We start from the raw sequence: 27463 nt of genomic DNA, 5'->3' as shown, positions 1-27463 counted from the left end.
TGAATCTAGCCAATAGAATAACTATAGAAGCACTTACTATTGGTACAATTAATAGTGATCAGCAAGAGTGATCTGTTTCTTATTTGATTATAATATTTTATAATTACACTTATTTTAGATTACAGAAGACCACCAGAAAATGGTGCACAAATGCCTATTGTCTGCTTCTGTCTCAATAATTGAAAAACAGCTGAGTGATGTAATTTCCACTAAAAATGTGTGGTTTAGACCTTAACTTTCAATGTAAAGGACATATAAGATAAACATTTAAGAGTGATATTTTAAAGATTCAATTGCTAGTTAATTACTGTAACAAGAAGTTGAAGGCAAAGTTTCACTTACTCACTTAGTGCAAAGATTTAAAAAACATCCTCCCAAAACCAGAAAAGAAGTTCACAGCAATCCAAATGGACTAGGATGAAGCTTTGAACTTTTACATTTTTCTGTGCAGAAACCTTCTATACCACCCAAACACCCTTTGTATTGTTGCTACCACCCCTACCAATAGGTGAATGCACTCTATTTGCTCAGTTGTTGGGGATATACAGTAATTTCACGAATACAAGCCGCACCAATTTGACCAAAAGTTTGGTGGAAACCCGGAAGTGCGGCTAATATTCGAGGGCGGCTAATACATGAACAAAATTCTAAAATCTGCCAACACGGAAGTGAGAGCCCGCGGCAGCCCCAAGCCAAGCTGGAGCCCGGCCGGCCCCGGCTGAGGTGGGAAAGCCTGGCAGAGGCGGGGCCTGCAGTGTGGGGGGTGGGCAGCTGAGCCCGGGCCAGCAGGGCGGGGGAGCCCGGGAGAACTGGGGCTAGCAGTGCAGGGGAGCATGGCAGAAGCAGGAAGGCCGGCGGGTGGGGCTGCCTGGCAGCGGGGGAAGCCCAGCAGAATCGGGGCCAGCAGCGTGGGAGAGCCTGGCGGTGCGGGGGCCTGCAGTGCCGGCCAGGGCGAGCAAACGCGGCGGCGGTGCAGACGGGAGGGGGCGGCCGGCGAGCCTGGCGGCAGCCCTGCCGGCCGGGCGAGCAAACATGGCGCGGGGCGGCCGGCGTGCCTCGCAGCGGCGGCAGCGGCTGGCCCGCCGGCAGGGCGAGTAAACTCAGCGGCGGGGCGGCCGGCGTGCCTCGCAGTGGCGGCAGCGGCTGGCCCGCCGGCAGGGCGAGCAAACGCGGCAGCGAGGCGGTGCTGACGGGAGAGGGGGGCCAGTGAGCCCGGCGGCGGCTGCAGCACCACCCGGCCGGCCCCGTTGGCAACCATGAGCGGGCCGAGCCTTCCTGGCCCCGCCCCGAGCCAGTAAAGCCCGCTATGCCACGATCCTGTTACTAATTGGCCAATTTGTGAAAGCTGCGCACGGATTCTCACGACGAACGAAAGTGTGGCTAATATTCGGGGTGCGGCTTATCTATTGACAAAGACAGCAACATTGTCGAGGCACCGGAAGTGTGGCTTATACTCCGTGCGGCTTGTATTTGTGAAACTACTGTATTTTAAGACATGTCACCCAATCAAAGTATCAAACTAGACTTAATTAAAAGACTAAAGGAAAATAGTATATGCAGATATATTAATCCACTGTCTCCAAGAAGTTCAATTCCAATACCCATTGAAATGACCAGAAATTTTTCAAGTTAATTTGAATAGGCAACGAAATAGAACACAATCTTAATCTGAGAACATTTTAAATAAATCAAGAATCTTTCTTTCAAGAATATCTCACAATTCAATAAACCTTACATTAGAAAGCATTTTCCCATATCCAACCCAGGTTTTTCTTTACTTCATTTTATCAGCTCGATTCCTATGTACTACTGACCGAATTATCTAAATCTTTTTTCACTGTATTCATATGCCTCAAGTAACTTCTGTCCTAAAGTCTGTTTCTAGGGTATAGCGTCCACACAACTCTGGATCAACTTGTCAAATGTAATTTAATTCTTCCTGTCAATTTTCGTGGGTTTTTCCAATTTTTTGCAATTACTATTATGGTATTGAGATACCTGGAAGCTACTTTAAGGATACAATGTGCCTAATGATGCACGCTTTTCAATCATAGTAATACAAGCTATCAGAGTGTGCATGTAGCATGCCTATACAACACAACAAAAAACAACATTTTGATTGTAATTAGAAGTACATATGCAAACTACATTAGGAACTAAACTTGAACTAAACATTCAAGTGCTTAGATAAATTATACCATAAATAATAGTAATATGGGATAGAAACTGCTGAAATTAAAGATTTGAAAACATAAGGAAATACTACTACATTAAAATTATTTTACTTACTGCCTTACAGAATTATTAACATATGAACAGCTCAACTTTTAAATACTTTTCAGTAAATAAACTACTATATGAGAAAATCATAACAACGGGATAAAAGGAAAAATCATTATTGGGAAGTCTAATGCTTATGTTCATTTAAAAATGAAACTTACCATATAAAGAATATTCTGCCTCCTGCCCTGTATCGCTCTCACTAGATGTTGATGTTAGGCTAGTAGTTAGAGTATTACTAAGCGACTGACCAACAGATAAAACTGTAGTTGCTGTAGCTACATTGCTGCTGCTAGTAACACTGGATGTAGACATGGTCACTGTTGATGTGGTACCAGTTGTAGTCAGATTAGGAAAACTTTGGGCACCCATAAGAGGAGAAGCTATAGATAAAGATATGGTAAGATAAAATAAATGATTTGATGACTTGAAGAGTACAACTTACATGCATGACTCCTGTGTTGAAAAATATATTTGGGGTTGAAAAATTATCAGTGTGTCATATTATAATAAAGAACAACAGACTATAAGGGGGAAGGGCTTCCCAATGCAAAAATGCACCTTACAACATAGATGCCCACTTCTGAGATTATTCCCTTGCAAACATTTAAAATAAATAATTTTATCAAATAAATCCCCAAAATCCCACTATAAATCTGAATTTACTTAATTTCATTTTCAACATATATAAAGAATTTCTGAAATCTGTTACTCCAACATTGCGATCTGTCTTTAAACCTATATGAAATTTAACATCTAAATTACAACATTATATAGTGCAAACAAGTTAATTATATATAAGTTAATTGGGAACAGAATACTCAAATGTGAAACCTGTGATTATTGTGCATTTTTTTAAGGTTTTTAAATTAGCTCTGACTTGTTATTTTTCACACAACTACTAAAATATACGTTCATCACAGTCAACAAGCCTGAACTGACAGTACTATGAAACATATGACTTATACAGGATTATTTAAAATTTTCAGAATAAGCAAGAAACAACTAAAATGTTATCTTACTGTACATTCAAATAAAACAGTAAATGCATTTTAGTGAACAACTGAAACAAAACTGAATTCACTGTAGACTCAACAGAAATAACTTCAGATCGTGTACATAACTGAGTATAAGTTATATTTATGTGCAACTACACATTTATATCCCAGTCTTCAAAACACCCTCACACACTTATTTTTATACAAGGAGATTAATCATAAGCTTGTAGACAAGAAGTTGAGGGGTGATCTATACTTAGAATTTAAGCCTTAGGTTTTTCAATCAGCTTTTTCTGAACTTTATCAAATACAAGTTTTTCAGTTTTAAAAAGAAAAATTTTCATTATTGCCATTTATGTAAACTGAGAAATGCTTTTTGAAACAACAACAACAACAAATAAATTTGTTAAAAAATCTCTGCATTTCATATCACTACCAAATTTTGCAAAGGTTACTACTGTGGAACAAGGATATACCAAAGCTTCTTCCCCTAAGTGAATGTGGTAGCTTTTTATGACAGACAGACAAATGTTCCTGTCTCTGTTTTCCTTCTCTGTTACATACAGTTACTTATATACTTCCCTGCCCCTTAAAAAACATAGCCAACATTATTCAAATAAAAATACAACAATGCAGGGGAGGTGTGAAATACCAGTATAACAATAAAGGAAAGTGCAAATTTTAAATTTAGGGTTGTTAATAACCTTATGTTCTTCTCTATGAAAGCGTGGAAATGAAAAACCAAAGAGTTTTTATTTTGTTGTTCAAGAGCTTGAAAATAAGTTGCTCGCTATTCACATCTTTCACCCTCTACTAATTAATAGCAGCAAACTTGTTACTGTTACAGCAAACAGAAAACGCCATTAAGCATCAGCATTTCATTTACTCTGAATTGAAGAGCAAATGGAAATTGGCTACTCCAGACACGACTTAGCTTCTGGCAAATACTGATGTTTTCAATATAACCAGTACAGAAAGTCCAGAAAGACTTATCCACTAACAATTATTTCAGTCTTGATTTTTGGCATGTTGGGTTGTTGTGGGGTGGTTTGTTTGATGGTGGGGTTTTTTTTATTTGGTTTGGTTGGTCTTTAGTTTGGTTGGTTGAGTTTTTTTACCTGAACAGGCTAAAAAAACCAAAAAATAAAAAATTAATTTTTTTTAAAAGTCAAGTTTTTTTATAATGTTCTAATTGAACTCTGGTGAGATTCCTCAAATTTAGTCTCTAGTCTCTTTTAGGAACATGAGTTGCCATTTGCAGTTTCTATTAATATAAAAGGTATAAACCAAAATAACTCTTACATGAAGAATAATATAAAGTATGACTATTTTCATCACAGAATTAAATTTTTAAGTTGCCCCATTCTTATTTCTAACTTTTGCAGTGCATAGTATCAAACATCCATGAAATTTTAAACATGCTGTTGAAATATTTTATCATGTTTTTCAAAGGTGGTCTCTTTTCTCTCCCCTCAATACAGAACTACTTCTGAACCAGAGCCACTATCTTGTCTATAAGAGAATCAATTACTGAAAAAGTTTCTTTGAGTATTTTACTTATATTTCTATTGCAAGCTGCAAAAGACTTTGCCCCCATCCCCATGAATGTAAGGGTACATTAAAAAAAAATCTCCCCATCAAAAAAAGAACACATTCAGTATTCAAAAATAATTTAAAATGCTAAAAGTAAATACCACATTTCTAAATAAGGAAGCATAGAGTCATAGAATTGTTAGGGTTAGAAGAGACCTCAAAGAATGAGTCTAGATGTTAGCCCAGCACTGCCATGTTCACTTCTAAACCATGCTCCTGGGTGCCACCTCTACACAATGTCTGAACACTTTTTGGGACGGTGATTCCACTTCCCTGAGCCACACATTCCAGTGCTTGACCAACCTTCCAATGAGGAAATTTTTCTCCCCTGTCACTTCCAAGTGATGTCTCCCCTGTCACTTCCTACTTGCAAAGAGAGGCTGCCTCTGCTGCGCCCCACCTCACTACAACTTCCTTTCAGGTAGTTGTAGAGAGCAATAATATCTTTCCTGATCCTCCTTCTCTCCAGGTTAAACAACCCTCAGCTGTTCCAGACCCTTCACCAGCTTCACAGACAATCATATGACAAGCATGAAAGCTTAACAAGAAATTTATGCTTTTTTCTAGCTTGGGTAATTTCACTTTTTCTAACTTGCCTACCACCCCATGAAATGCAGTGCTCTGTTTAAAATACTAGCACCATCCGAGAACAAAATACCTAACAAGTAACAGCTTTAATGGGAGCATGCTCAAAAAAGAGTGAACTCACAATAAGCAGGTTTACAACTTACCTTGCTAATAACTTGCTCCTACATATACTCTGAGAACATTAACATGCAAACATTAAAGCATGTACATAATGTCATTTAAAACACTGTTAACTACAAACTTCCTTACATTTAATGACTGTACAGTTCACCAAATCTAAGCCTTAATGACCATACTATCTCTAGAAAACACACTCAGTATTAGAGTACATTATGTTATGCAGATTTACAGAATCAGGAATCTGCTAACATTTCATTATACTGTAGTTCTTTTTCCTTTGTACTGTGTTATTAGCTCCTATGCTGAGACACTTCACAATATGCACAAACTGTTCTTCCTGAGGAAAATGGAAAAATAACAGAAATATGCAACATCTACACATATCAGAAAGCCTAAGTATCTGACATTAGCTACTGCTGCTAGACTTCCATCCTCTTGTCTAAACCATACTCTCTCCTTAAATATATAATCAACATCAATTTCAAATTTCTTTCTGTTTCATGAGTACCTGTGATCTGAGATCACAGGGTACTGTAACACTTCAGCTGACAGCAACTCTGAGTCCTTCATGAGTTCCACAGGTACACACAAGGTCAAGGTTGCTCTAAGTACATTATTAGGCCAACACAACCCAAACTCAAGTGTAATGAAAGTTAAAGAAATAACAAAATTCTCAACTAAAAATAAAAATAGCTTACTTACTTGCAGTACTCACAACATTTCTTCCCAAAGTATTAGTATTGTTATCACTGCTACTCCGGCTTAAATTCATGTTGTTTGTGGCATTGGTACGTGCTATGTTTGCCACTCTTCGTACAAAGGACTCCAGGCTAGAAGTTTCTCGAGATGATAAGTTCGGAACACTTGCACTGGAGCTCATGGGTGCCCCAGCAGCCAACAAAGAACTGACTGAGAGTCTGTTACTTGCTGAAGAGCTTAGGGGTCGTTGGGAAGCTGCTTCTTTGTTAGTTAGTTCAGAGACTGAACTCACATCAGGAGAGCTTACGCTAACAATTCCCATGGATATAGCACTGGACTCCCCAGGAGTACGTATTGAGTTATCAGGACCTAACTTCCTCTCTGCATTTTCGTTTCCCATGTCCGCTGTTAAGGTGCTGGTGCTTGCACTGGAAGATGACCCTATGTCAGCCTGAGGCACACTATCAGCAGAAGACAGAACAACAATTGGTTCATGGACGTCAGTGCCTGAAACTATATTTTGTTCCAATACACTTTCTGATCTCCGCTCCATTTTGGTCGAACCCAAGCTGATGTCGCTGCTACTTGCCACGCTACACACAGAACTGCTGCTTCCTTTTCTACTTGAGGAGCCTGCAGCAGCAGTCGTCTTGTCTGGACAGTTGTTTTTCACCAAGCTGCTCCATGACTGCGTTGTGCCTGAAACAGTGGATGAAACAGGTTTGGGTGATGCCGCTGAATCAGGGTCGTACCCTGGTGCAAGCTTGAGGTCAAATTTTCCTTCTGCGCCCATACGGTAAGAGTTAGAGCCACCAGCATCCCAGGTGACATCAATCCAGCCTGGAAAGGGACAGGAGTTTGTGAGATCCAGCAGAAAGCAGACAGGAGGCGTGTCAGACAGTAGCTCCACAATGTGGGATCAGCTTCTCATAAAGGCTGCATGTCTGATCAATGAAATCACTAAATAACCCTTAACGCCAATTAAAAAGGAAGTGTTAAATCTAAACAATTTAGTATTTTGTAATGTTGTCAATTTAGAGGCTGCTCATTCTTGCCACCTTAGTCCTTGGGATCACAGAATCCAGCCAAAAAAAAAGTTTCCTTCAGTAAGGGACCTGACCTACTAGAATCTTTCAAAATTTTATTAGCATCTATCAAAATTGGATTCTCTAATAGCAAAAATGTATATTAAAACATATCATAACTTTACTAGCACCTCTCAAGAAGCTGTAATCATTACAGGGACATTCAACAGCATTTTTCTTTGTTGGATGCTTGTGGATAAGCATATTACCCAACAGAAGACATACCATGAAACTGCTTGGTTTGAGATTTCTTATTTTTAAATTGAAAGAACTAATTTAGTGATACACAACTTTTTAGTTCAGTAAGTTACACATACATACTTGAACACTCCTTATTCATAAAAATTTTTATGGCAATAGGGTAAGGGCTACATCAAGTAAAATTTCAGGGTTGTAAAGAGAATAGGTTTCAGAGAAAAAACTATCCTGGGAGCAGAACAAAACTCCAGAGAGATGCTACTCTCCTGTTCCTTTATTAAATGATTCTTTTGAGTAGCAAAATTTTTTAACAGCTACATATAATAAATATGCAATAATGAGGGTAACATACAAAATTTAGCTAACTAGGACTGAAATGGGGACAAAATGATTTATTTTTACTTGTCTAAATACGTATCACAATCTAAGAGTCAGCTAAAAAAATCCTCCTAACATTTCCCACTGTATCTTAACTGCAACAAATATTGGTGTAACTACTTTAATTGAAACACATTTCATCTAAAAATGAAATCTCTAAAGTTTAGTAATCTTCTGCAGTCTCAGACAAAGTCAAAACAAGTATCAGGTCCAGATACACAAGTATTTTGCTTTATGAAAACAGAAAAGAGTTAATATCAAGTAAAATGTTCTTTTTATTACTGTCATGTGCACCTTCTGCTTTTAACTATCCAAATGTCACCATTCCTAGACCAAAACAGATGTTCACAGGCAATGTGCTATTTATAAATATCACTCTGGAGGAAAAGCAGTTAAAATGGATAAAGTTTTTAGGTATGATTAGTAGACATCTCGTCCCTAAATGAGCAAGTTTAGATCATGTTATTTGTATGATTTTATTCCCTCTTCACAAGCTATAGTTGAGTAGTTTCGTGACACTAAACCTTTGAAGGGTAAAGTTGTGAAGCAGAGTTGAAATTTTTTCTTCTACAATTTATTTGCCTTTTTTAACAAATACAAAAAGAAAGTTCCATATTGCAGTTCAACAGTATAATTTTTCCCCTTTATGAATACCTGAACCTGGTATTTTTTCCAAAACATAATTAAATAACTGGTTTTGTTTTGTATAGCTCCTTTCCCTAAAGTATTAATTACAAGCAGTTTTAAATCTGAACAAGTTTTAAGTACATATTATGTACTCAAAGTCATCCTGCTTCATCATTACAGGCCTAAAACAAGTCAACATTTGACTACACTTGAGAGTAACCAAAAAAGTAAATCAGATACTGTTTTCAAAATTCTATATGAAAAAAAGCTGTGACAGGAATGAGACAGTTTGGCATCACCATTTGATAAATGAACCTCAATTTCACCTATGGTTAAATGGGAAAGTTTTACTGGAACATAGGAACAAAACCACTGATTTGGTAGAATACTACTCACCAATAATACCTAAAGTCTTCCAAGTTATAATGTAGCTATGGATACTGCTGCATCTGATAAGAAAAATATATGGATGATGGAAGACTTCCCCACAAGCTGTACTGAACAGCTTAAATAAAGTTCTGTTTCAAATCATTTTAAGGGATTGTACTTCGCAGACTTCTCCATGTTTGAGAGCTGACAACTCAACAAACTAGAAGAAATTTTGAAGTCTAACTAAAAATGAACCTAAAAGTATATTCAGAAACAAGGCAAGCCTTATACCTCAAAATAGGGGGAAGAGAAGGGAAATGATGCTTCATTTCCCTTCCGAAAAAAGGAAAAGCTGACAAGATCACCACCTCTCCTGGAGCCTCTTTAATAATTTAAGTCCCTGAGTATTGATTTCCCTGGTTGTTGCAGGTTTTTATTTTGCTCCTTAAGTGAATAAATTTTCATGCTTTAATTAAAAACAAAAACTTGATCCCAAAGAAGCTTGCAAGGTAGGAAAGGTATAGGATATAATAAAAGTTAAGAAAAATACTGCAAATGCTCAGCTAGAAGAAATGAGGAAGGTAATTATAGATTTTGCAGGCCCAAAGCTTAATTTATCAGTTTGCATCACTCACCCTCATATAGTTTGTAACAGATGTCTAAAGAAGTTTCATATTTTAATTAAATAAATTAATTTAATAACAGTTTAATATTTTAATTATCCAAAGCTGTATAAAAGTTTCGTTTACAGCAAGAATTTTTTTCATGCGCTCAAATGGAATTTCACAAATGGATTCCAACAGCTGTAGTATTTTAAGCTTCTTCCCTCCAAAGTATTTAAACTTTTCTCAACTTATCAAGGCATTACAAAGAAAGTGCTTTAATGCTACCCATTCTGCATGATGTAATCATGCAACAGACATTTATAAGTTCAGGCAATTCATGCTCACCATTATGCAGTTCTCCTGTAACAGTGCCTTCACCCTGGGGGCTTCCATCCTGATCTCTCCATTTCCAATCAATTCCTCTGATTACACGAGCTCCTGGAACCATGTATTTTAACACCTGAGAACGGACCAGACGTCGCTGCCTTCTCAGATTTGCTTCAGCTTCTTTAGCAGCTTTTCCTACAAGAAAAGTTAATTGAAAGGCTTAAAAGTATTGAATGGGGAATAATTTTGAGCTTATTTCTAAGCAAGTTCAACTACAAAAGTTAACCTCTTTTTTCACACTTATTTTTATATTGTACGCTGATTAGCATTTTAAAGGAGCAAATAGGATATACATGTTCTTTTCCTTACCCAGCTGATCTTCACATACTCCATTCACAGTGCCATAAAGTTCAAATCCAGACAGGGAGAGGTAGTGTGTTTGCCCACTGGCATTCTTTCCCATCTGTTTTATTCTAACATGTCTCCAACCTTGTTTCTCATCTTTGGGTGGATCTAAAGGCCATGTTGCTGTAGATCTTTATGTTTATAAGAAAGGGGTGTTGGCAGGTAACAGGAGGAAAAAAAAAGGCAAAACCAAAAAAAACGCCTTAGTATCAAAGCAAACAAAACCATAACACTGATACATATTACCAGATAGAATAAACCTATTAACACCACAGCAAACTTTGGATGAGTGTTAGTGTTATGATTTTGTCAAAAAACCAAAATGCGACATTTACAGTAATGGAAAAGCACAAATACCATAATGTGAACTACACAGAGAACCTATGAAACACCTATTCTCCAGCCCGTCCTTGATAATTTGTATCACTTCTTTAGATAGAGACATTATTACAACCACAGTACACATTAAATTAGTCTACAGTCAAGTAAATTTTTAACTGCATTAAATTTTATGAAAAGTGATAAAATACACTGACGTACCCTGGTTCATTGAGACTACAGTCATCAACATGAGTATACAAAGTAGTCCAGTTCTGTCCATCCTTAGATACCTGGAAAACCCAATTCCTGAGAGCAGATCGCCCATAACCTCGAGCATGGCGTAATGTGTAGGCTGATGGTACAACCCAAAGGCCAAGATCTATGGCAAACCAAGCATTCTTATCATCATTAGTGTGACAATTGAGAGCTGAACTGTCACGGCTCAGGATGTCCTCCAAACGACCATAAGGCAGATTTCTTCCTTCTGAGGATGTAACCACTACTAAGCCATAGGCTGCTGGATTTACCCACTCATATGCAGTTCTGTATTTAAAAAGAAAAACATACTGTTCAATTATTACTTAAGTAAAAAAACTGGTGACATTTACTGTAAATTGTATATAACAGCTGAGTTTATCACACATCAAAATTACCAAAACTATTTTAGATAATTAGATAACTTCAGATATGTTCCAAACATCACTCTGTACTTTTTAAAACACTGTAGCAAAGAAAAAAATAACCAAACTCATACCAACAAAATCAAAGAGAACCATGGCAAGCAAAAACAAAGACCCAAACTTCCCCACTCCATCTTCTTAGGGAAGCATACAAACTCTCAGCAAGTGATTAATAATTTTCTATTATTTGAGAAGATCCAAAAGAAAGGTAATCCTATTGACAAAAAGATACCTCCCACTTCTAAAAAAATAACAGATTTCATTTCATTATGAATTCTTTGTCCCCATCCTGGTTCATGGATTACAGTTTATTGTGTCTGACTTTAAAATATCTAGCTTTGAAAAACTCACTTTGCATTTGTTCCAATCCAGTAAATAATTCCATTTTCATCAAAATCATGTTGATGCCTGAACACAAATGTCTGGCCTTCTCGTAGTTTCCGTACAAAAACAAATGAAGCTCTATCAAAGTCGTACCACTGCTTTGCAACCTACATATGAAAGAAATCAAATATTAAAGAAGCAGAATACAACTATTCCCTGTGAACTCTGTGTGCAGTATGCAGCTCACCATTTTCAGGAGATACTGTTCCAGAGATTCAACAGTTGCCAACGGCTCCATCTTTAGCATTCTACCAGTTCGATCTATTAAAGACGTCTCCCCCGAGGCACGCTCCAAACGAAACCTCAAGCGCCTTGTCAGTATCTGAAAGAACAGCTAAACATTAATATAGGTGTTCCTGTTTAGGCTTTGGAATTTTAATAAAAACAGTGTATTTCACTACAACCATTTTAGTGGCCTTCAAGTATCTTTGTTGCTCTAACGTAAGCACTATATTCTGATGAAATGCTTTAAAAAGTAATTTCCTACTACCCTTTTTCAATTAATCAAACAATTCTTTACTATGACAATGAATAAGTCAATTAGACACTCAGCTACCATTTTCTCATTTTTTCTAAGTCTTCATAGTTTGTATGCATTGACTAGCAAATACAATAATACAGAAACTGAAAACTATTTTCAAAAATATTGAACAGCAACAGTGGTTTTGCAACTTTTTGCAACTATTTCCTAGACACTTAACATGAAAACAGAAATATTTATACTACCCTACCAATGTTGCAAAATCCTGAACTGCAACTTCAAACACAAAAAAGTAGACTCCACACAAACTGGGAAAAAACAAGTAATATTTTTACCAAACTGCCAAGTTTCCTGTGTATGAAACTGCTGAGCCTGAAGGCATCTTGCATTACCAACCAAACACAGAGCCCTAGACAAGACTCTTTAAAGCTTATCCCCTGTTCTTACTAACAATTGCCTTGAAATCGTAGTAACATGCACTTTTACTTGAGGGTATGTTCCTATATATAGACAACAATAAATGAAGACCGAAAGAACAAACACATTATCTCTTCAATCAAAATTTACTTTTACTTTACAGTGTTGAAGTGACAGCAGAGGAGCCACGCATTCAAGTGTTAGAGGAAATAGACATCAAAATTTGGTTGTTCTTTACCTAAATCCACATCTACAAGAATGTGATTCTTGCAGACAAGGTGTGCAACATAGAGCCTTCAGCTGTGCACCGCTCAGCATGATATGCTGCTATCACTGTGCATTTACCTGAAGATTGTACGTAGATCCTGGTGTATCATACAAGTGGAGAGGTAGCCGTTCAATAGACTCTAACACTGCTATCAATTTTCGAATTAAAGCAACTGCTGGACGACTGTGAAAGGGAACAATTACTACGTTACCACAAAACAAAACAAAGAAAAAAATTCCACAGTATCTCAGAAAACAGGAAACTATCTCAGCACGCTATTTCTACTGATGGTATCTGTTCTACTCACAGGGTGACAGCACAGTAAGAAAGATATTAATCTGCACAGTGATGAGCAAGTCACCTTTATTTCGTCAACAGATGTTCTACAGGTTGACTCTTAGAGACAAAAATTTTCAATTCCTACTTCAATATTAGATGTTGTCTTTTAAGATCAATTTTCTATTCCATTGAAATGGAAAGAACAGGTACTTTGTCTTTAAATTATTTTAAACATACTATACTGCTTCACAATTTCAAAGGGGGTTGTGTTGGTTTGATATTATTTTTACCTTTCATCATCCTCATTTTCACTGAATGCTGTTTTGAAAACGTTTATCCTCTCTACCAGTTGACTACAGTCTTGTTTCAGATCCAAATCAACATTCTAAGAGGAAAAAAAACCAAGTTACACTTAATATAATTTATTTAATTTTTATAGAGGTAAAAACATCTATGTAGTCTCAGTGAAATCCCTATTTAAAGTCTCTATGTGAAAAGCTAATCCTCAGGCACTAGACCTGAACAGAGTTATTTATAGATTTTTAAAGGCTCATTTAAACTTAAGTCATTGATTGTGATAGCTTATCTTTAACAGGTAGACAAGTAACTGGAGCAAGTCTGCCTCATTTTCACCAAGACAGGAAAAAGACAGATTTATAAAGGATCTTTCAAATGGTGGCACGTGCCTTAACTTCATTTTTTAGGAAGCTTTTCTTTAAACACTTATGTCAATAAACTCACATTGTTTAAAACTGTCAGCAGCGATTGAACTAAGCCACTACTGCACATTTCGTATGGAGAAATAGTATTCTCATCCTTCAACAGTACAATTAAGTTTTCCAGAGCAGTCTTCATTAAATCTCTCCAAGTATTTTCTCCCTCAATGCACTGAAAGACAAAAAGATTATTATCATGAAACAAAGTAATCTCTCCACTTGCTTCAGTTGAAAAATAATGTCCTAGGAAAGTATCTAACTAGGTAATACATGCATTAAAACTCCCTGCATTGCAGACATGCTGTGACTCTTCTTCACATCATGACAGACTAGTCTGAACATGATCTGATTTCCACTGATGTCACACATGAAAAATAAAGGAGATACACTTACCTGCCTGTTTGCATGAAGTTCCCATGCAGACTCTAACTGTGTTGCTATGTTCCTCAGTGTTACAACTACTCCTCGAGGCATACTTTCAACTGCTTTAAAATGATCATCATATAAATCTCTTGCCATAGTGCGTACCTACAAATGGATTTTGATAATCATAAGTCAGACCTTACTGTAATGAGACTGTTAATATACTCCTAGATACCTTGGTCTTTTTAATTAATATAAGTCCACAACAGGCAGACAAAAAGGGAAGAATAAAAACCCATGTGCATCATGAAATAGCAACGGTTGTGAAAAGAAAAATAGGTACAGGAGAAATAAATGAAAACAGACAAAATCTTACTGCCAGAAATGAAATTTAACATCATGTATTAAGTTACAGCATAAAGGGTGGTAGGAACAGGTATGATTCCCAATCTGCCAATCTTTCTTTTAGAACTGTATCATGCATCAGGTAATCTTTTTAAACGTAAAATTAAGCAGGTTTGATACGGTTTCTGAATGCTATATCAACATTCCTTAAATTCACACAAAGTCCCTATGATGCCTCAAGTTATATGCCTCTGAAACAAATGCACTAACTATTGTAACATTTTTTCTTGTAGCACAAAGACAAAAAAATCAAACCACAAAACCTGAAGAATTATATAAATGCAAGTCAGGAAGATTGGATTTTCCTACATTTTTAAAAAACAATTTGTTTTCCTCTAAAGGAGCACAGAGTGTACTAAGACTGTTGGATAAAATCACCCAAAGAAGTGCTTTCTTCTGATTGATGTTTTCCCCTTCAAGCCTCACATAAAACTGTATCTAGTTGAAATCAGAGATTTTAATCTTCTAAGAGGAAACTACATCTCCATAAGAATATTATAATATAAAACAAAGTCAACTAAATTGTAAATATAAAATTTATGCTCACCAACCTTTTGCTTTGTCTTCTCCAGTTTAGATTTCAGTTTTCTTCCTCTTTTGCCTGTCCAGCCAGTCACAAACTCTGACCCTGCAACATATATTTTAGAAAAGTCATATTTTCTCATAGCTTTGAAAAGCAACAAAAACTATCTCATATACACTTGTTCCTACCTGCACATAACACATACCTACATACTTACCCAAGGAAGTTTCAGCTGTAAACGAATGCTTTGTTCCTCTGTTGGATTCAAACACAAAGCCTGGCAGGTCTTCTTTCAGTATTGTAGCTTGCTGACCATCAGAATTGTGAATAGCAATTTCTCCTTCTTTTAAACAGGTCAGTGACCAGTTTCCTACAGTAAGTTTAGTTGGCCCTGGTGCTGATAAAATTGGCTGGCTTGTGGTAGATGGTTTTACTTGGCTTCGAGCTCTCTGTAACTTCTCAAGGAACTCACTCCTACTTTCTATTTAAAAAGAAACAAATTTGGTTTTTTTCTGACAACTGCTTCCATCATTACGTAGCTTATTTTTTTTCAAGAGCAAAACAACTGAGAAGATTCAATGCAAAATTAAGTTTGAAATTAAGGGTCTTAAAGTGTCCTAAATTTCAGTGTAATGTATTTCTGTACTTCAACAGTCATTATTCTACAGTCATATCAAAGCTGCAATGCAACAATGCAACTCTTCTGAAAGATGTAATTCAGATGTATTAATTCATCATTACAATTATAATAGGAAGATCAAAGAAATTCAGTATATATTTTCAGTCTTTAAAAAAGGGTTCTCAGAATGAGCCAGAATGAACTATTCTCAAAAGTAGGTTTTCAGAAATAAGAAATTTTAAAAGTTATTCCTAAAATATATCAGCTTTTATTAAATTATATATTTGTATTTTAATTAAAAGTCTGAGTATATAACTTTTCAGAAATTCCATGTAAAGTAAACATGGAAACACCTAATTAAAGATTATTGTTGTTTGCCTTTTGCTGCAATGACAAGCTCTAGGTTCTTTAAATATGCCCTTTTTTTATAATACAAAATAATGCAAAAATAAATATGCACTTAAGGCACAACATTTTTTTATTGCTTAAATTTCATAGCATAGACAGAATCACAAAATAATTGTGATTTGATATACAAGATGAAAATTCTGTTAATTAAAGATTTTCAGATTTCCATAAATATATTTTAATATATTTATTATATAGCATGTTGCACCAAAAATACTATATTTCTACATAGTTGGGAATAATTTCAGGTTCCCTTGGACAGAATTTTGAGACTTACTTAAAGCTTCAGAATCACCACTGAATTAAAATTTTTGCATTGAATTTTTTTTCTAAAAATTCAAACAAAGCAAATACAGAGTTAATGTGGAGAGGGGTGAGTACAGACCTTCCAAAATGATCACATTATATATACTTGCCCACCCACCCCAACTTTCATCATGCAATACACACTAACAGATTTCACTACTCAACCCTCTATATTCTTGCCAGTTGGGAAGTTACTAAAAAGTATACCACAAGATTAATCAGTAATGATTTAGGACAGCAGAACATATAGTACAGTTCAGGACTTAAAGATACTGTTCTGAATCTACACTGAACTGTAGTCATTTTAGTTAACAAATATTAATTTTTTAAGTAAAAAAGGTTGCTGCACATGCTTAGAGCTCATGGTTAAAGTTCAGGCAAATTACACAGCAACATCAGCAATCTTAGTAGATGTCTATTTGACTACATATTGCAAGAAGCCTCATTTAATCCTACATTTAACTCCTTTTGCCTCATGATATTCAGACTAGGTATCTTGTTAAAAAACTTGGGATTTATTCAGTCTTTTTCAAAAGACTGACTTGAAGTAACATCTTAAATGCTCAATCTGACCTCTTTTAAGTTCCCTTCACTTCAAATTCATCTGCACTGTCACCATTCCACTCATACAGAAATAGTCTCATCCCCTTGCCCAGACCATTCGGAAGGAAAAACCAAAAAATGTGGCATCCAGGGGCTATGAGAATTTAAAATATTATCTTCATGAATCTTCTTAAAATTGTATTGTATGATAAACAAGTATCTCAACACAGGATTTGTTTACCTTTTAAGGTATTAACCTTATTAAAAAGAATGCAAAGACACATTTTCTGACCAAAAAAGCAATAAATCTCTAAGTGGTTTCCAGCTGCATTATAATCAGAAATACTATATTGCATTTTGTCTTCTTGCCCTTGCCCCAAACTTGATGCATGAAGACATTAGCACTTCATTTCCATCCTGAATCATAATATGTTCTGTTATTTCACTCAATGGCTCATTGAAAACAAAATTGCAAAGCATTTTATGTCTGCAGGTTCATGAATGCATGAACTGCTGCAAAAAAGATGAAACAATAAAAGGAGAGTTGTTTCTGCGCCCAGAACAAGTTGTGTATTCTGTACAGAAAATCAGAACCAGCTGTGCATCGCCGGTGCATAAGGTCTGTTCCCTTATCCTCTCTCCAACAAACAGTTAAGACACTGTAATTTGTTTCCCAATCTCAATGAGAAACTTTCCATTACTTTGTCTTCAAACACATGCGAATTCATTCTGCCAGCTAGAAGCAAACAAATCACCATTTCAACCTGCTTTTCCTGGGATGGTCACTACAAAGTGCTTTTAATGACTGGGGTGAAAAAATTAAGTATGCATGGAGAAGAACCAAAACAAAAAGTTAATACGCTTTTACTGGCAAGATGTTTACTTAACACAATTCACCAAAAAAGTCAAGTTATGGTCACATGCTATCTGATAAAATGCATCACAATTAACTGACCACCTTCCACCTGTTTACATCCTTTACTATTTAGTAAGCCAATTCCTGAAAAACAAAATAGCTCAAATCAAATTATATAAACAAATATGACAGTCTCAAAACTTAACCTGGACTTGAATTGCAAAAAGTCTACCTGAGCTATCGGATCCTCCTTCAGGGCTCCCACTGGAATACATTGTGGCCAGCTTCCCATCCAAGATAAATCTGAACCATCCATTGCTACCATTAGATAGCTCCAGGGCTGCAGCATCACTCCAGATATACAGGCAGTCCCTTCCTCTAATGATTGACCAGTCTCTCCAGTGGTACGGTTTACCCTGCTGCAGTTCTTTAGCATCCTCCTGTGGTTCATCCTCCTGAAATAACATTGTATCGAGCAATAACAAGAACCTCAAAAAAATCTCCAATCCATTAAAAAAAAAGAAAAAGAAACCCCAAACAAACAAAAAAAAACCAACAGAAAAAACCACAGACATTCTTTAAAGGAGAAGACTCTGTCTTTAGGAGAGAAAAATGATTCAAACCAAAAGTGTAGGAACTATACTACTTCTGCCTGTAAAACATATCCTTAAAAGTATTCTTTGATAGAATAACATACTTCTTAGAAGTTTCCTTTGACACCCAGCTTTATCTTCTCAACAATAACATTGGCCTACTGCCTGCAACATCCACCTCTTCAAAACCCAAATTGTGAGAAAAGAATCACAAAATTATTGAGGTTGGAAGAAACCTTTAGAGGCCATCTAGTCCAAACCCCTGCTCAGGCAAGGCCACATATGACTGGTTATCTAGGACCACGTCCATATGACTTTTAATATCTAACCCTTTGAAACAAAAACGAGCGCCCCTCCCAAGAAAGCCCAGAAAACCCAAACCCACAGTAAAAAAGTTTAACCACACACTTAAGAATCAGCTAGAAATTTAATTAAATTGGTAACAGAAGAAGTCTGTTATCCATTCAGTTCATCAGACTGGCAATAAGACTTGGAAACTGATAAATAACTTCAATATGCACTTACGGCTTTCATTAACCAGAAAATTATTTTCTTTTTTATATGTTTAATATATTTAATAGCAACATTTAAAACATCTGGAACTATTTAATGCATGAACATCAAAAGAGATACACTTTTGACACAAATACTTTAGGAAGGATTCATTTTGTTTACCAGTCACTTTTCAAACACTAGACAAAATCAAGCACCAAACAACTTGACCACAAGGAAGTATGAATAGGAAAACTCAGCAGATAATAATATGCTAACAGAAAATGCAGGCAGAGAAGGAAACTATTAAAACAAGTGGTATAAAATAATCATTAATTTAATATCCTATCTCCCTTGCTCTGGCAATTTTTGTAACAATGAACATTTCAACAGAAGTGTCACTTTTACAGTAATAAATAAAGCTAATAAATCCATACACTTACCTTCTCAGGTTTAGACTCCTCTTCATTTTCATCATCAGATGATGGCCCCGCCAAAGTTGACACTTTACTAATTACACCAAGTCTAGCCAGTTGGTCTAGAAAAAGATCACCACCTTTATCCACTAAATCCCTTATGATTTGCAACGCTAACAAATGGCCATCATCATCATCCTGTAATACATTGGGATGAAAAGAAAATAACAAAGGAGATCTTGTTACTTTACACACTGAACTGAACATGTAGTCACAGATGGACACTGTAAAAGTTTTAGGGTTATTTATTAACAAATACACAGAATCAATGAGTATAACTCCCTTTTTTCTACTGGTTTCATAAAGGATAACATTTTCATTCTTCCTACCTCTTGATCAAGCACTGTAGCTGTTATCTCAACCAGTATTGTGGGTAGGTTGTGGCCAGCATCAGAGTCACAAACCTCTTTCAGCAGCGCCTCAGAACAAAAATGTATCATTTTTCTAATGAGCGCAAGACTTGCTTTCCTTTAAAAGATTGTAGAAAAAAAAGGTTCTTACAGTGATAAGCAAGCAATAATCAAAGGAAAAAAAGGTTCAAGATAAGACTTCTTTTGTACTCTATGCATGTTTTCAAAACACAAGAAATTCAATCTGTTTCAGTTCTTGTTATTGGTACCAAAATTAGTTATTGTTACTAAGTCCTAGATTATCTTTAAGAATAATGCACCTCAGATATTTTTTGATCCTATAGCACTATCAGTCTAATATATTCCTTTCTCCTCATCCCTTCCTAGGTAAACCTATGTCCTGTCTTTATTCACTTTTAACACTGGCAATTCACTTCCGCACACTTTGTCACCCTCAGAGGTATTCAGCCTTTCATTTCAGTCATACATTTCCCATGTTTCAAGATCCCTACAACTTTTACCTCTAAACACATTATTAGATCATGCAGTTTTCCACACTAAGAATCATAATCTGAATGCCCTACTCCTGTAGGGTTATAGATTAGTTTTTTGACTGTCTTCCAAAACCACAATTTTTCTGATTCATAAAGATAACTTTCAAGTAGAGAGCCAACTACTTCTTTGCACAATCTGCAACAACAATTAATCATGCACAGACTGTTAACATAGTTCCTTAATTATTTTATTTTAAATGACCTCGTTTAAGCTTTCTATCATCAGCTCATATGGAGCCTGTCTCCACTAGAGACCTTTCTTGTCTTGCATTTTCACCCAAAGTACCTGTCAACCCTGGGAACATAAATAAGAGATGGAATAAATGTCATATTTGTAGTATAAAAGGCTAAGAGGTTATAATCAGATGCAATTTATCACAACCATTACACCATGCACAGCATTCCCTTTGAAGTAATAAATTAGACTACATTTTTGCAAATCAACAGAATTACAAGGAGTATTCTCTCCAGTTAATACGCTGTTAAGTAAGTCTTCTAAAACCTTCTAAATACCTTTTTCTAGTCTTGCTGATTTTCCACTGAAAGCATCTTGGCATCATTTCATTAGTTTTCCTCTACTAAATTACAACTTTAATTACAGTGGCTACAAACAACTGTAACCAAATCCTGATGCATAGTGTACACAACATACCACATGAACACAGCATTCCTTCATCCTGCTGCTACAGTCAAGAGTGTGCTCTGCTATCTCATGACTAGCCAGGTTTTTTCTAACACATCACCAGAAGGGGAAAAAAGTGCTGCTTAAAATGCTAAGTAAAAATCACTCTTGCAACACTTTCTAAACAACCACTTCTATTCAAATATATATTGTCACTAGCATTACTTAAAACTTTTAGACTTACTTTGGCTTTTTTAAGCATGTATTAAGAAATTGTCTCTCATGATAATATTACCTTATTGAAGGCAACATAGTTTGTTGAAATGTTTGTGCAAACACAGGCAATAGTCTTTTCAAGTATATGGGTGCCATTTCTGGATCTCCTTTGGGTTCATTGCATTCTTCCTCATCCTTGTTTGCATCCTTCTTTTTCTTCTCATCCCCTTTGTTGACAGGACACATCCAATCCCCTAGAAGATTTATTTTCCTCAATACATTCAATTGCAAAAATCAACAAACCAAACAAAAACCCCTTCAAAACATCCAAGTTTTCTTTATTAACATCCAAGTACCTGAACTTGAACACGTATTCCTAAAAATATAAAATTTACACGTGCATGACATCTTGAATAAAGTATTTAATAGCAAGTATCACCTGTGGCACCAGAATTCTCAGGAACAGGGAAAGGGCAGTTCCCATGATGAAAGAAAAGATACCAGAGAAGCTAGCAAGGCTGACATGCTCTGAATCTACAACAAAATTCCCAGTTTAGCCTGATCCCACAGCTGAAGAGCAGGACAAATGGACCTGATCATGCCTGCTCACTTGGTTATTTCTTTGGTAATTCCCCTCACTTAACATCATCTTAAGGTTTTCATACTAACGTTTTTATGGGTTAAGGAAGATAAGTCACTTTTTTTTTTAATAACCTTAATAGAGTAAAATTCTAAAAACTGCATAACTTAACGTATATCAGCACTTCTCCTATAGCAAGTGTTATGGACTTAAATATTGCACTCACCTGGAGACTGAAGAATAGCTACTACTTCACTGTGCCCCCTTTCCCGAGCTTTGTCCAGAGGAGTTTTCCCATCCTCATCTCTCAAATCAGGATTTGCTCCATGTCTTAAGAGAGTCTGAGAACAAATATTTTTATATATGAAAAAAAAATAGGATTTCTTGTTCCAAATTAGCAAATGTGGTTTTTATACATCACTCCTGCAGTCTTCTCATGCTTCTAAGTATTCTGTTCTTTTTATATCTGTAGAGCTAATATAAACGACAGTAATTTCATGACCTTAAGGCGCACCGGACTATAAGGCGCACCCCCCGGGAGTCGGCAAATTTCGCAACTTTGTAGATCATATAAGGCGCACCGGACTATAAGGCACACTTTTTTTTTTGCACCGAGGAGTCGCGCGGCGCGCAACAAAGTAACGGATTACAGGCAGGTGCTCAATTTGCAAACACTTTTAAAAGATCGGTGTAGCCTTTAAATGCAGCCCCAGGCGCCCTCCCCATGCAGTGGGCCCTGGCACTCCCGCCCGCCCCCGGCGCCATCTGGCACAGCTCATGGCTCCCACCGCGCGGTCGCACTGCGTTCCGGTTTCCCCCTGGCTGGTGGCTGCGGCGGCCACGCCACTTCTCCCTACTTCCCTGCGGCTGTGCCGCTTGTCACCACTTCCCTGCGGCCAGCAGTGGCGCCACTTCTCCCTGCTTTCCCGCGGCAGCGCCATTTGTCGCTGCTTTTCCTCGGCCGCAGGGGCTGCGCCACCGCCACCGCTTTCCCCCAGTCGCCCAGGCCGTGCCGCCGCTGCTCTGATGCCGCTGCCGGGCAGGTTCTGCTCAGGGCTGTTGCGGGCTCGCACTTCTCGTTCCCCCCCGTGCCTGGGCCGGGGCCACCCGGCTTCACTTTTCCCCCGCACCTAGAACAGCATCGCCCGGCTTCTCGTTCCCCCCTGTGCCCGGAGTGGCGTTGCCCGGTTTCTTGTTCCGCATGCACCCGGGCCGGGGCCAGTGGCAGCTCCCACCCCACATTGGGGCTCACACCTCCGGTTTGGCAAATTTCGCAACTTTGTCCATTATATAAGGCGCAGCGGACTATAAGGCGCACTTCCAGGTTTGGGGGAAAAATTTAGTCAAAAGGGTGCGCCTTATAGTCGTGAAATTACTGTACTTTTATTCATTACTGTCCCACAATGAAAAATCTGTGTTTTGATAAATACTATGAAGAATATGTAAATATTTGATAGTGCATGTGTCCAGCACATTGCATTGAAATTATTTTGAACAGAACAAGATGAGAAGTCAGCAGGCAATGCTTTTTAATAAGGGTGAGTTTAAATCATACCTTTGCTACCTGAGGTCTTCCAAAACATGCTGCATAATGTAATGAAGATGACCTCTGACCTCTGTTAACATCAGCGCCCCTTTCACAGAGGAATTCTACCTGTTAGACGAGAAAAAGGAAAATAGTTTTTAAAATCTTCCTTTACATAAATAATGCAACTTCTTAAGGGTCTATTAAGCAATTTACCATTTCCTGAGTTCCAAAAGCTGAGGCCCAGTTTAAAAGAGTTTGTCCTACATCATCCATAAAATTTACTTCAAAAGCTGAAAGACAAAATTAAATAAAATAAAGCTCCCACAACTATGAACTAAAGTTCAACAGTATTTTTAAACAAAAAGCAGGTCTTAAAAAAATTAAGCATCCTCAATAATTCTGGAGAAGCATTTATGCTCTTAATTACAATACAAAAGTATGACTACTAACAAGACTTATTGAGTATTTAATAAAGTAAGCGAACTTGTATATAATTACTTTCAATGAACTACCTAAGCATTTCTTATGACACCTCAGATTATGAAAATCAAAGATAAAGCCAGCATCGTGTTTCCTTTTTCAGAGTATTTTTGCTTACCTCCTGTGTCAATGGCATCTATTAGTGCATCAGTATCTTTACTGCGGATGCAATCTATCAGTTGCCGATGAGAACGTTCCCCAGAACTATCCAGTCTTCGCAATCCTGGGATTCTGCCTGTAGATCCAGCACTAGATTTTGGCAGGGCTTTTCTGCCTTCGAACAGTAGCACCAAAAGAAGATCTACTAACCGCATGGTATCCAGTACACATCTCTCATCACCCTGCAATGCACTTTCTATAGAATCTGGAAGTTCAGATCTTAGGAGATCCTGGAAATAATTAAAAGTCTGAACAATAAAAAATATACAGGGCTTTAGAAAATACTATCAGAATTGGGTTTCATTTCCATATGAAATGTTTCCTTTTTTCCCCTCTTTAAAAATAACTTACATGTACATGTGTGAGCACATATGTGTACATATATATATATATAAATTAGATCTATAAATATGTATATGTATATTTATCTATAAAACAGCAACATAAATTTTGCATATATTGAAGCATATGAAGGGAAAAGCCCCATAAAAACAAAAAGTTGTAGTATAAAAGGATTTCTTACATGTGTTACTACTGGAGAGCCTCTACACAGGGTTGACAACAGGCTTACAATTGTTGACACCTGATTACTTAATTTAGAGTCTGCAGCTGTAGAGGGTGCTCCAGTGCTACTCCGTCCAGGTTTGCAAGCTGAAGATGGTCCTGAGGCTGTCCCACCAGCAGCTGCCATGCGAGATAACAACTCCTCAGTTAATCCATGTTTAGCTAATGGGGCTGGGTCAACTCCACGCCGTGTGAATCTGTCAGCTAATGAAGCAAAGCATCTCAAAGCTCCATCTGAAACCTAAAAAAGATGTGCAAGAAAAACCAATGAAATATCTTTTACTTAAGATGAGAAGATGCTAAGGGGATATCTACAAGAATACAGGACACATACAAGAACTTGATTTTCCCATGAAGCTTGATTGTTCAAGTTATATTTAAAAGCCTACATATTTCTCTTAAGCACAAGGAAGTTTTCAATTGGACCAAGCCTAAAAATAGGACAAACTGGGAAAAGCAAATTTTATGTTTGGATAACTCAGATTATCCACTGAGCACCTGACACAGGGACATGCAAGAATTTTTATGCTAACAAAATGCAAACTTCCAAATTTAGGTTTGTCACTAAAGGGAGGAAAAAATTCAACCAACCAATCTCACACAAAAAACCCCAATGATGCTGTAGAAAGGCTTACTGATGATCCTCTTAACAATCCAGCAAAAAGTACTGCCCAGGAAAGGACCCAACATCTTTTCATGTCAATAGTGAAAATAAAGGAAGGGTTTGACTTCAATGTCCCTCTACCTATACACTAAAAGTGTCTCATTCAGTCTTTCAAGATCGGGAGGTTTGCACCAGTCTATTGAGATAACTTGCTTCAGGCACATTTGCCTTTAAAGATGTGCAGTAGCAAACCAGACTGATGTCAAGAAATAGTAGAAAAACTTCCACAATACCTGTTCTCAAACTCTGAATCACTACAGTTCTTACTCCCTAAAAAACTCAGTCGTCCATTTTCAAAACAACTGTCTGGTATCACACCAAGGACTTCAAGACAGCTAGTCATCAACACACAGAACAAGATTACAGTATTAGCCAGACTTTATGAAGACAAAAATCTTAAATCTCCATTAAGTTTGCAGACTTCTGATATGGTCTGTATATGCCAAACATTCTGCATTATCAGTACTCTTTTGCACCAGATTTTTTTCTTAAATGTGTAATGGTCACTGTTCGTGTCCTCTGGCATCTTGCTCCAGTTCTCTGACAACACAGATAAACAATTCTGACAATCTTTATGTAATTTGTAAATACTCCACAGATCTTTACCTTAACAGCTGTAAGAAACACGTAAGAAAGTTGACTTGCTTAACACACTGCATTAATGGCATCAGTTTACAAAGCAAATGAATACTTGGAAAGTATTTACATTTCTTCTCCCAAAATGAAAGTGTAACACAAAGGCTAAAACCCAAAATTATAGATATGCTGCTGCTGGGGCCACATTCATATGGCCTGAACTTATTCATCAAGTGGTGTTACTAACTGGTAGCCCACACAATAAGCAATCAAACCCAACAGTGTAAAAGGACAAGGTAGAGAGCAACAAACTTGAAAAAGGACATTACTGGACAAAACCATAACACACATCCAACGTTCACTGTAATCCTGAGGCTTTCTTCATGCATAACCTATTTCTCAAGGATATCAGCACGGATTTATTTTCTATCATCTGGGTCCCATCTTAAGCATACTTATTTTTAAGCTTAACTGCTGAACAATTAAGTTAATTTGAACTCTCATTCCCATCTCCAACAGCCCCAGCAATTGCTTTTCTTTACCACCTTATAAACTGGCAAATAGTTAAAATACTAAGACTTAATGGTTTGAATTTCAAGATTACCTTGCCTCAGATGATTCGTGTACTAATAAAATTATTTAATGGCTAAAAAACATAATAGTTTGTTCTGAAATGGTTAGTGTATGACAGCCCCCTGAAAATTTTTAAGATCTAAAAATATATTTTAAAAAATATTATCTCACAGGCAGAAAGACTTAGCTTCCCAAATATGCTGTGCTTAATGAACCACACTGGAGGCTGGATCTGTGTATGTAGAGAAAGGAATGAGGACAGATGTCAGAGTGAAATGGGGATACAGTTCTGAGAACGGACAAGAAGCCTGGCCAAGTTACAGCAAGAATTTGGTTAAATGGCTATTCCAGAACATTAGCCTGACATACACAACAAGATTCTACTAGTAGAAAGATAATTCCTCTGGGATTCATTTTCTAGATTTGACAAGAACTACTTCATCTCAAGTTAGTAAAACTGCAGTAAAGCAGTGGAGCAAAATTTCTACTAGTATCATTTAAGCTGGCATCCAGTGTAATACTTTAGCATTGACTATGGATGGTTTCATTGCTTCATTGCTTGGCAAAAGAAACACAAACCAAATTTATGTTTGCCTCTTATGTTCAATTTTATAGTGATTAAGGTACAGGCATAGAACAAGAAATACTTCAGAAACTGCCTCAAAACACACTGAAAAAAGTTACAGGATATTTTTCAATACAGTTTTCAGAGGTTAAATAAGACTATATTCAAACACCAGCACTTGGAGCCAAACATTAAGCAATGTTTTTATTCTCTTACCACTACAACTATAAAGGAAACTATTGTAATATCCAAATATAACAACTTCTATGTAAACACACAGTTAGGGAGGCTGTAAAAAGTTACCTAGTAATTCCTTTATTAAACATACTGAAAGTTAAACTCACAGCACATTGAGCCAACTATTACATTACCTGATGGTCTTCATGTTTTAATAAACTAGACAGTGATTCCACACAGATCTCTAATGAAGAATCCTGAGGCTCCATTTTGCCACAGAGTCTGGATACCACAGCCATAGCTGAATGCAAAGTATCTTTATGAACAAGGTGTCCACTGTCACGAATGAATGTCAGAACACAGTTCAACCCTCCAGCTTCAAACACAGCTCCTGACTCACGGGTACAGATTAATTCTAACACCTATGCCAAAAAAAAATTTAATTTGAATGAA

General features: G+C 36.9%; 1 protein-coding gene across 8 annotated transcripts in view; it reads right to left on the bottom strand.

Annotated features, from left to right (window-relative positions):
- The window catches only part of HECTD1 (HECT domain E3 ubiquitin protein ligase 1), a 61677-nt gene that overhangs the window by 15956 nt on the left and 18258 nt on the right, over window positions 1-27463 (bottom strand). The window contains exons 4-26 of one of the 8 annotated variants that reach the window (XM_033062267.2): window positions 27205-27432; window positions 24415-24696; window positions 23851-24139; window positions 23466-23542; window positions 23280-23378; window positions 21951-22065; window positions 21224-21398; window positions 19732-19870; window positions 19370-19540; window positions 18074-18296; window positions 15315-15590; window positions 15138-15214; window positions 14212-14346; window positions 13844-13990; window positions 13393-13487; window positions 12901-13006; window positions 11845-11979; window positions 11625-11764; window positions 10813-11136; window positions 10237-10403; window positions 9886-10062; window positions 6282-7118; window positions 2442-2663 (exon numbers count right to left, since the gene is read on the bottom strand). In XM_033062267.2, coding sequence (XP_032918158.1) covers window positions 2442-2663; window positions 6282-7118; window positions 9886-10062; window positions 10237-10403; window positions 10813-11136; window positions 11625-11764; window positions 11845-11979; window positions 12901-13006; window positions 13393-13487; window positions 13844-13990; window positions 14212-14346; window positions 15138-15214; window positions 15315-15590; window positions 18074-18296; window positions 19370-19540; window positions 19732-19870; window positions 21224-21398; window positions 21951-22065; window positions 23280-23378; window positions 23466-23542; window positions 23851-24139; window positions 24415-24696; window positions 27205-27432 — 4636 coding nt within the window. The remainder of the gene's footprint in view (window positions 1-2441; window positions 2664-6281; window positions 7119-9885; window positions 10063-10236; window positions 10404-10812; window positions 11137-11624; window positions 11765-11844; window positions 11980-12900; window positions 13007-13392; window positions 13488-13843; window positions 13991-14211; window positions 14347-15137; window positions 15215-15314; window positions 15591-18073; window positions 18297-19369; window positions 19541-19731; window positions 19871-21223; window positions 21399-21950; window positions 22066-23279; window positions 23379-23465; window positions 23543-23850; window positions 24140-24414; window positions 24697-27204; window positions 27433-27463) is intronic. The other 7 variants (XM_033062271.2, XM_033062268.2, XM_033062272.2 and 4 more) reach the window with 7 other exon arrangements.

Source organism: Catharus ustulatus, chromosome 6, assembly GCF_009819885.2.
Source record: "Catharus ustulatus isolate bCatUst1 chromosome 6, bCatUst1.pri.v2, whole genome shotgun sequence".
NCBI classification, from domain to species: Eukaryota; Metazoa; Chordata; class Aves; order Passeriformes; family Turdidae; genus Catharus; species Catharus ustulatus.
The sequence above is the reverse complement of the archived record's forward strand: the minus strand, read 5'-3'. Positions and strand labels throughout refer to the sequence as shown.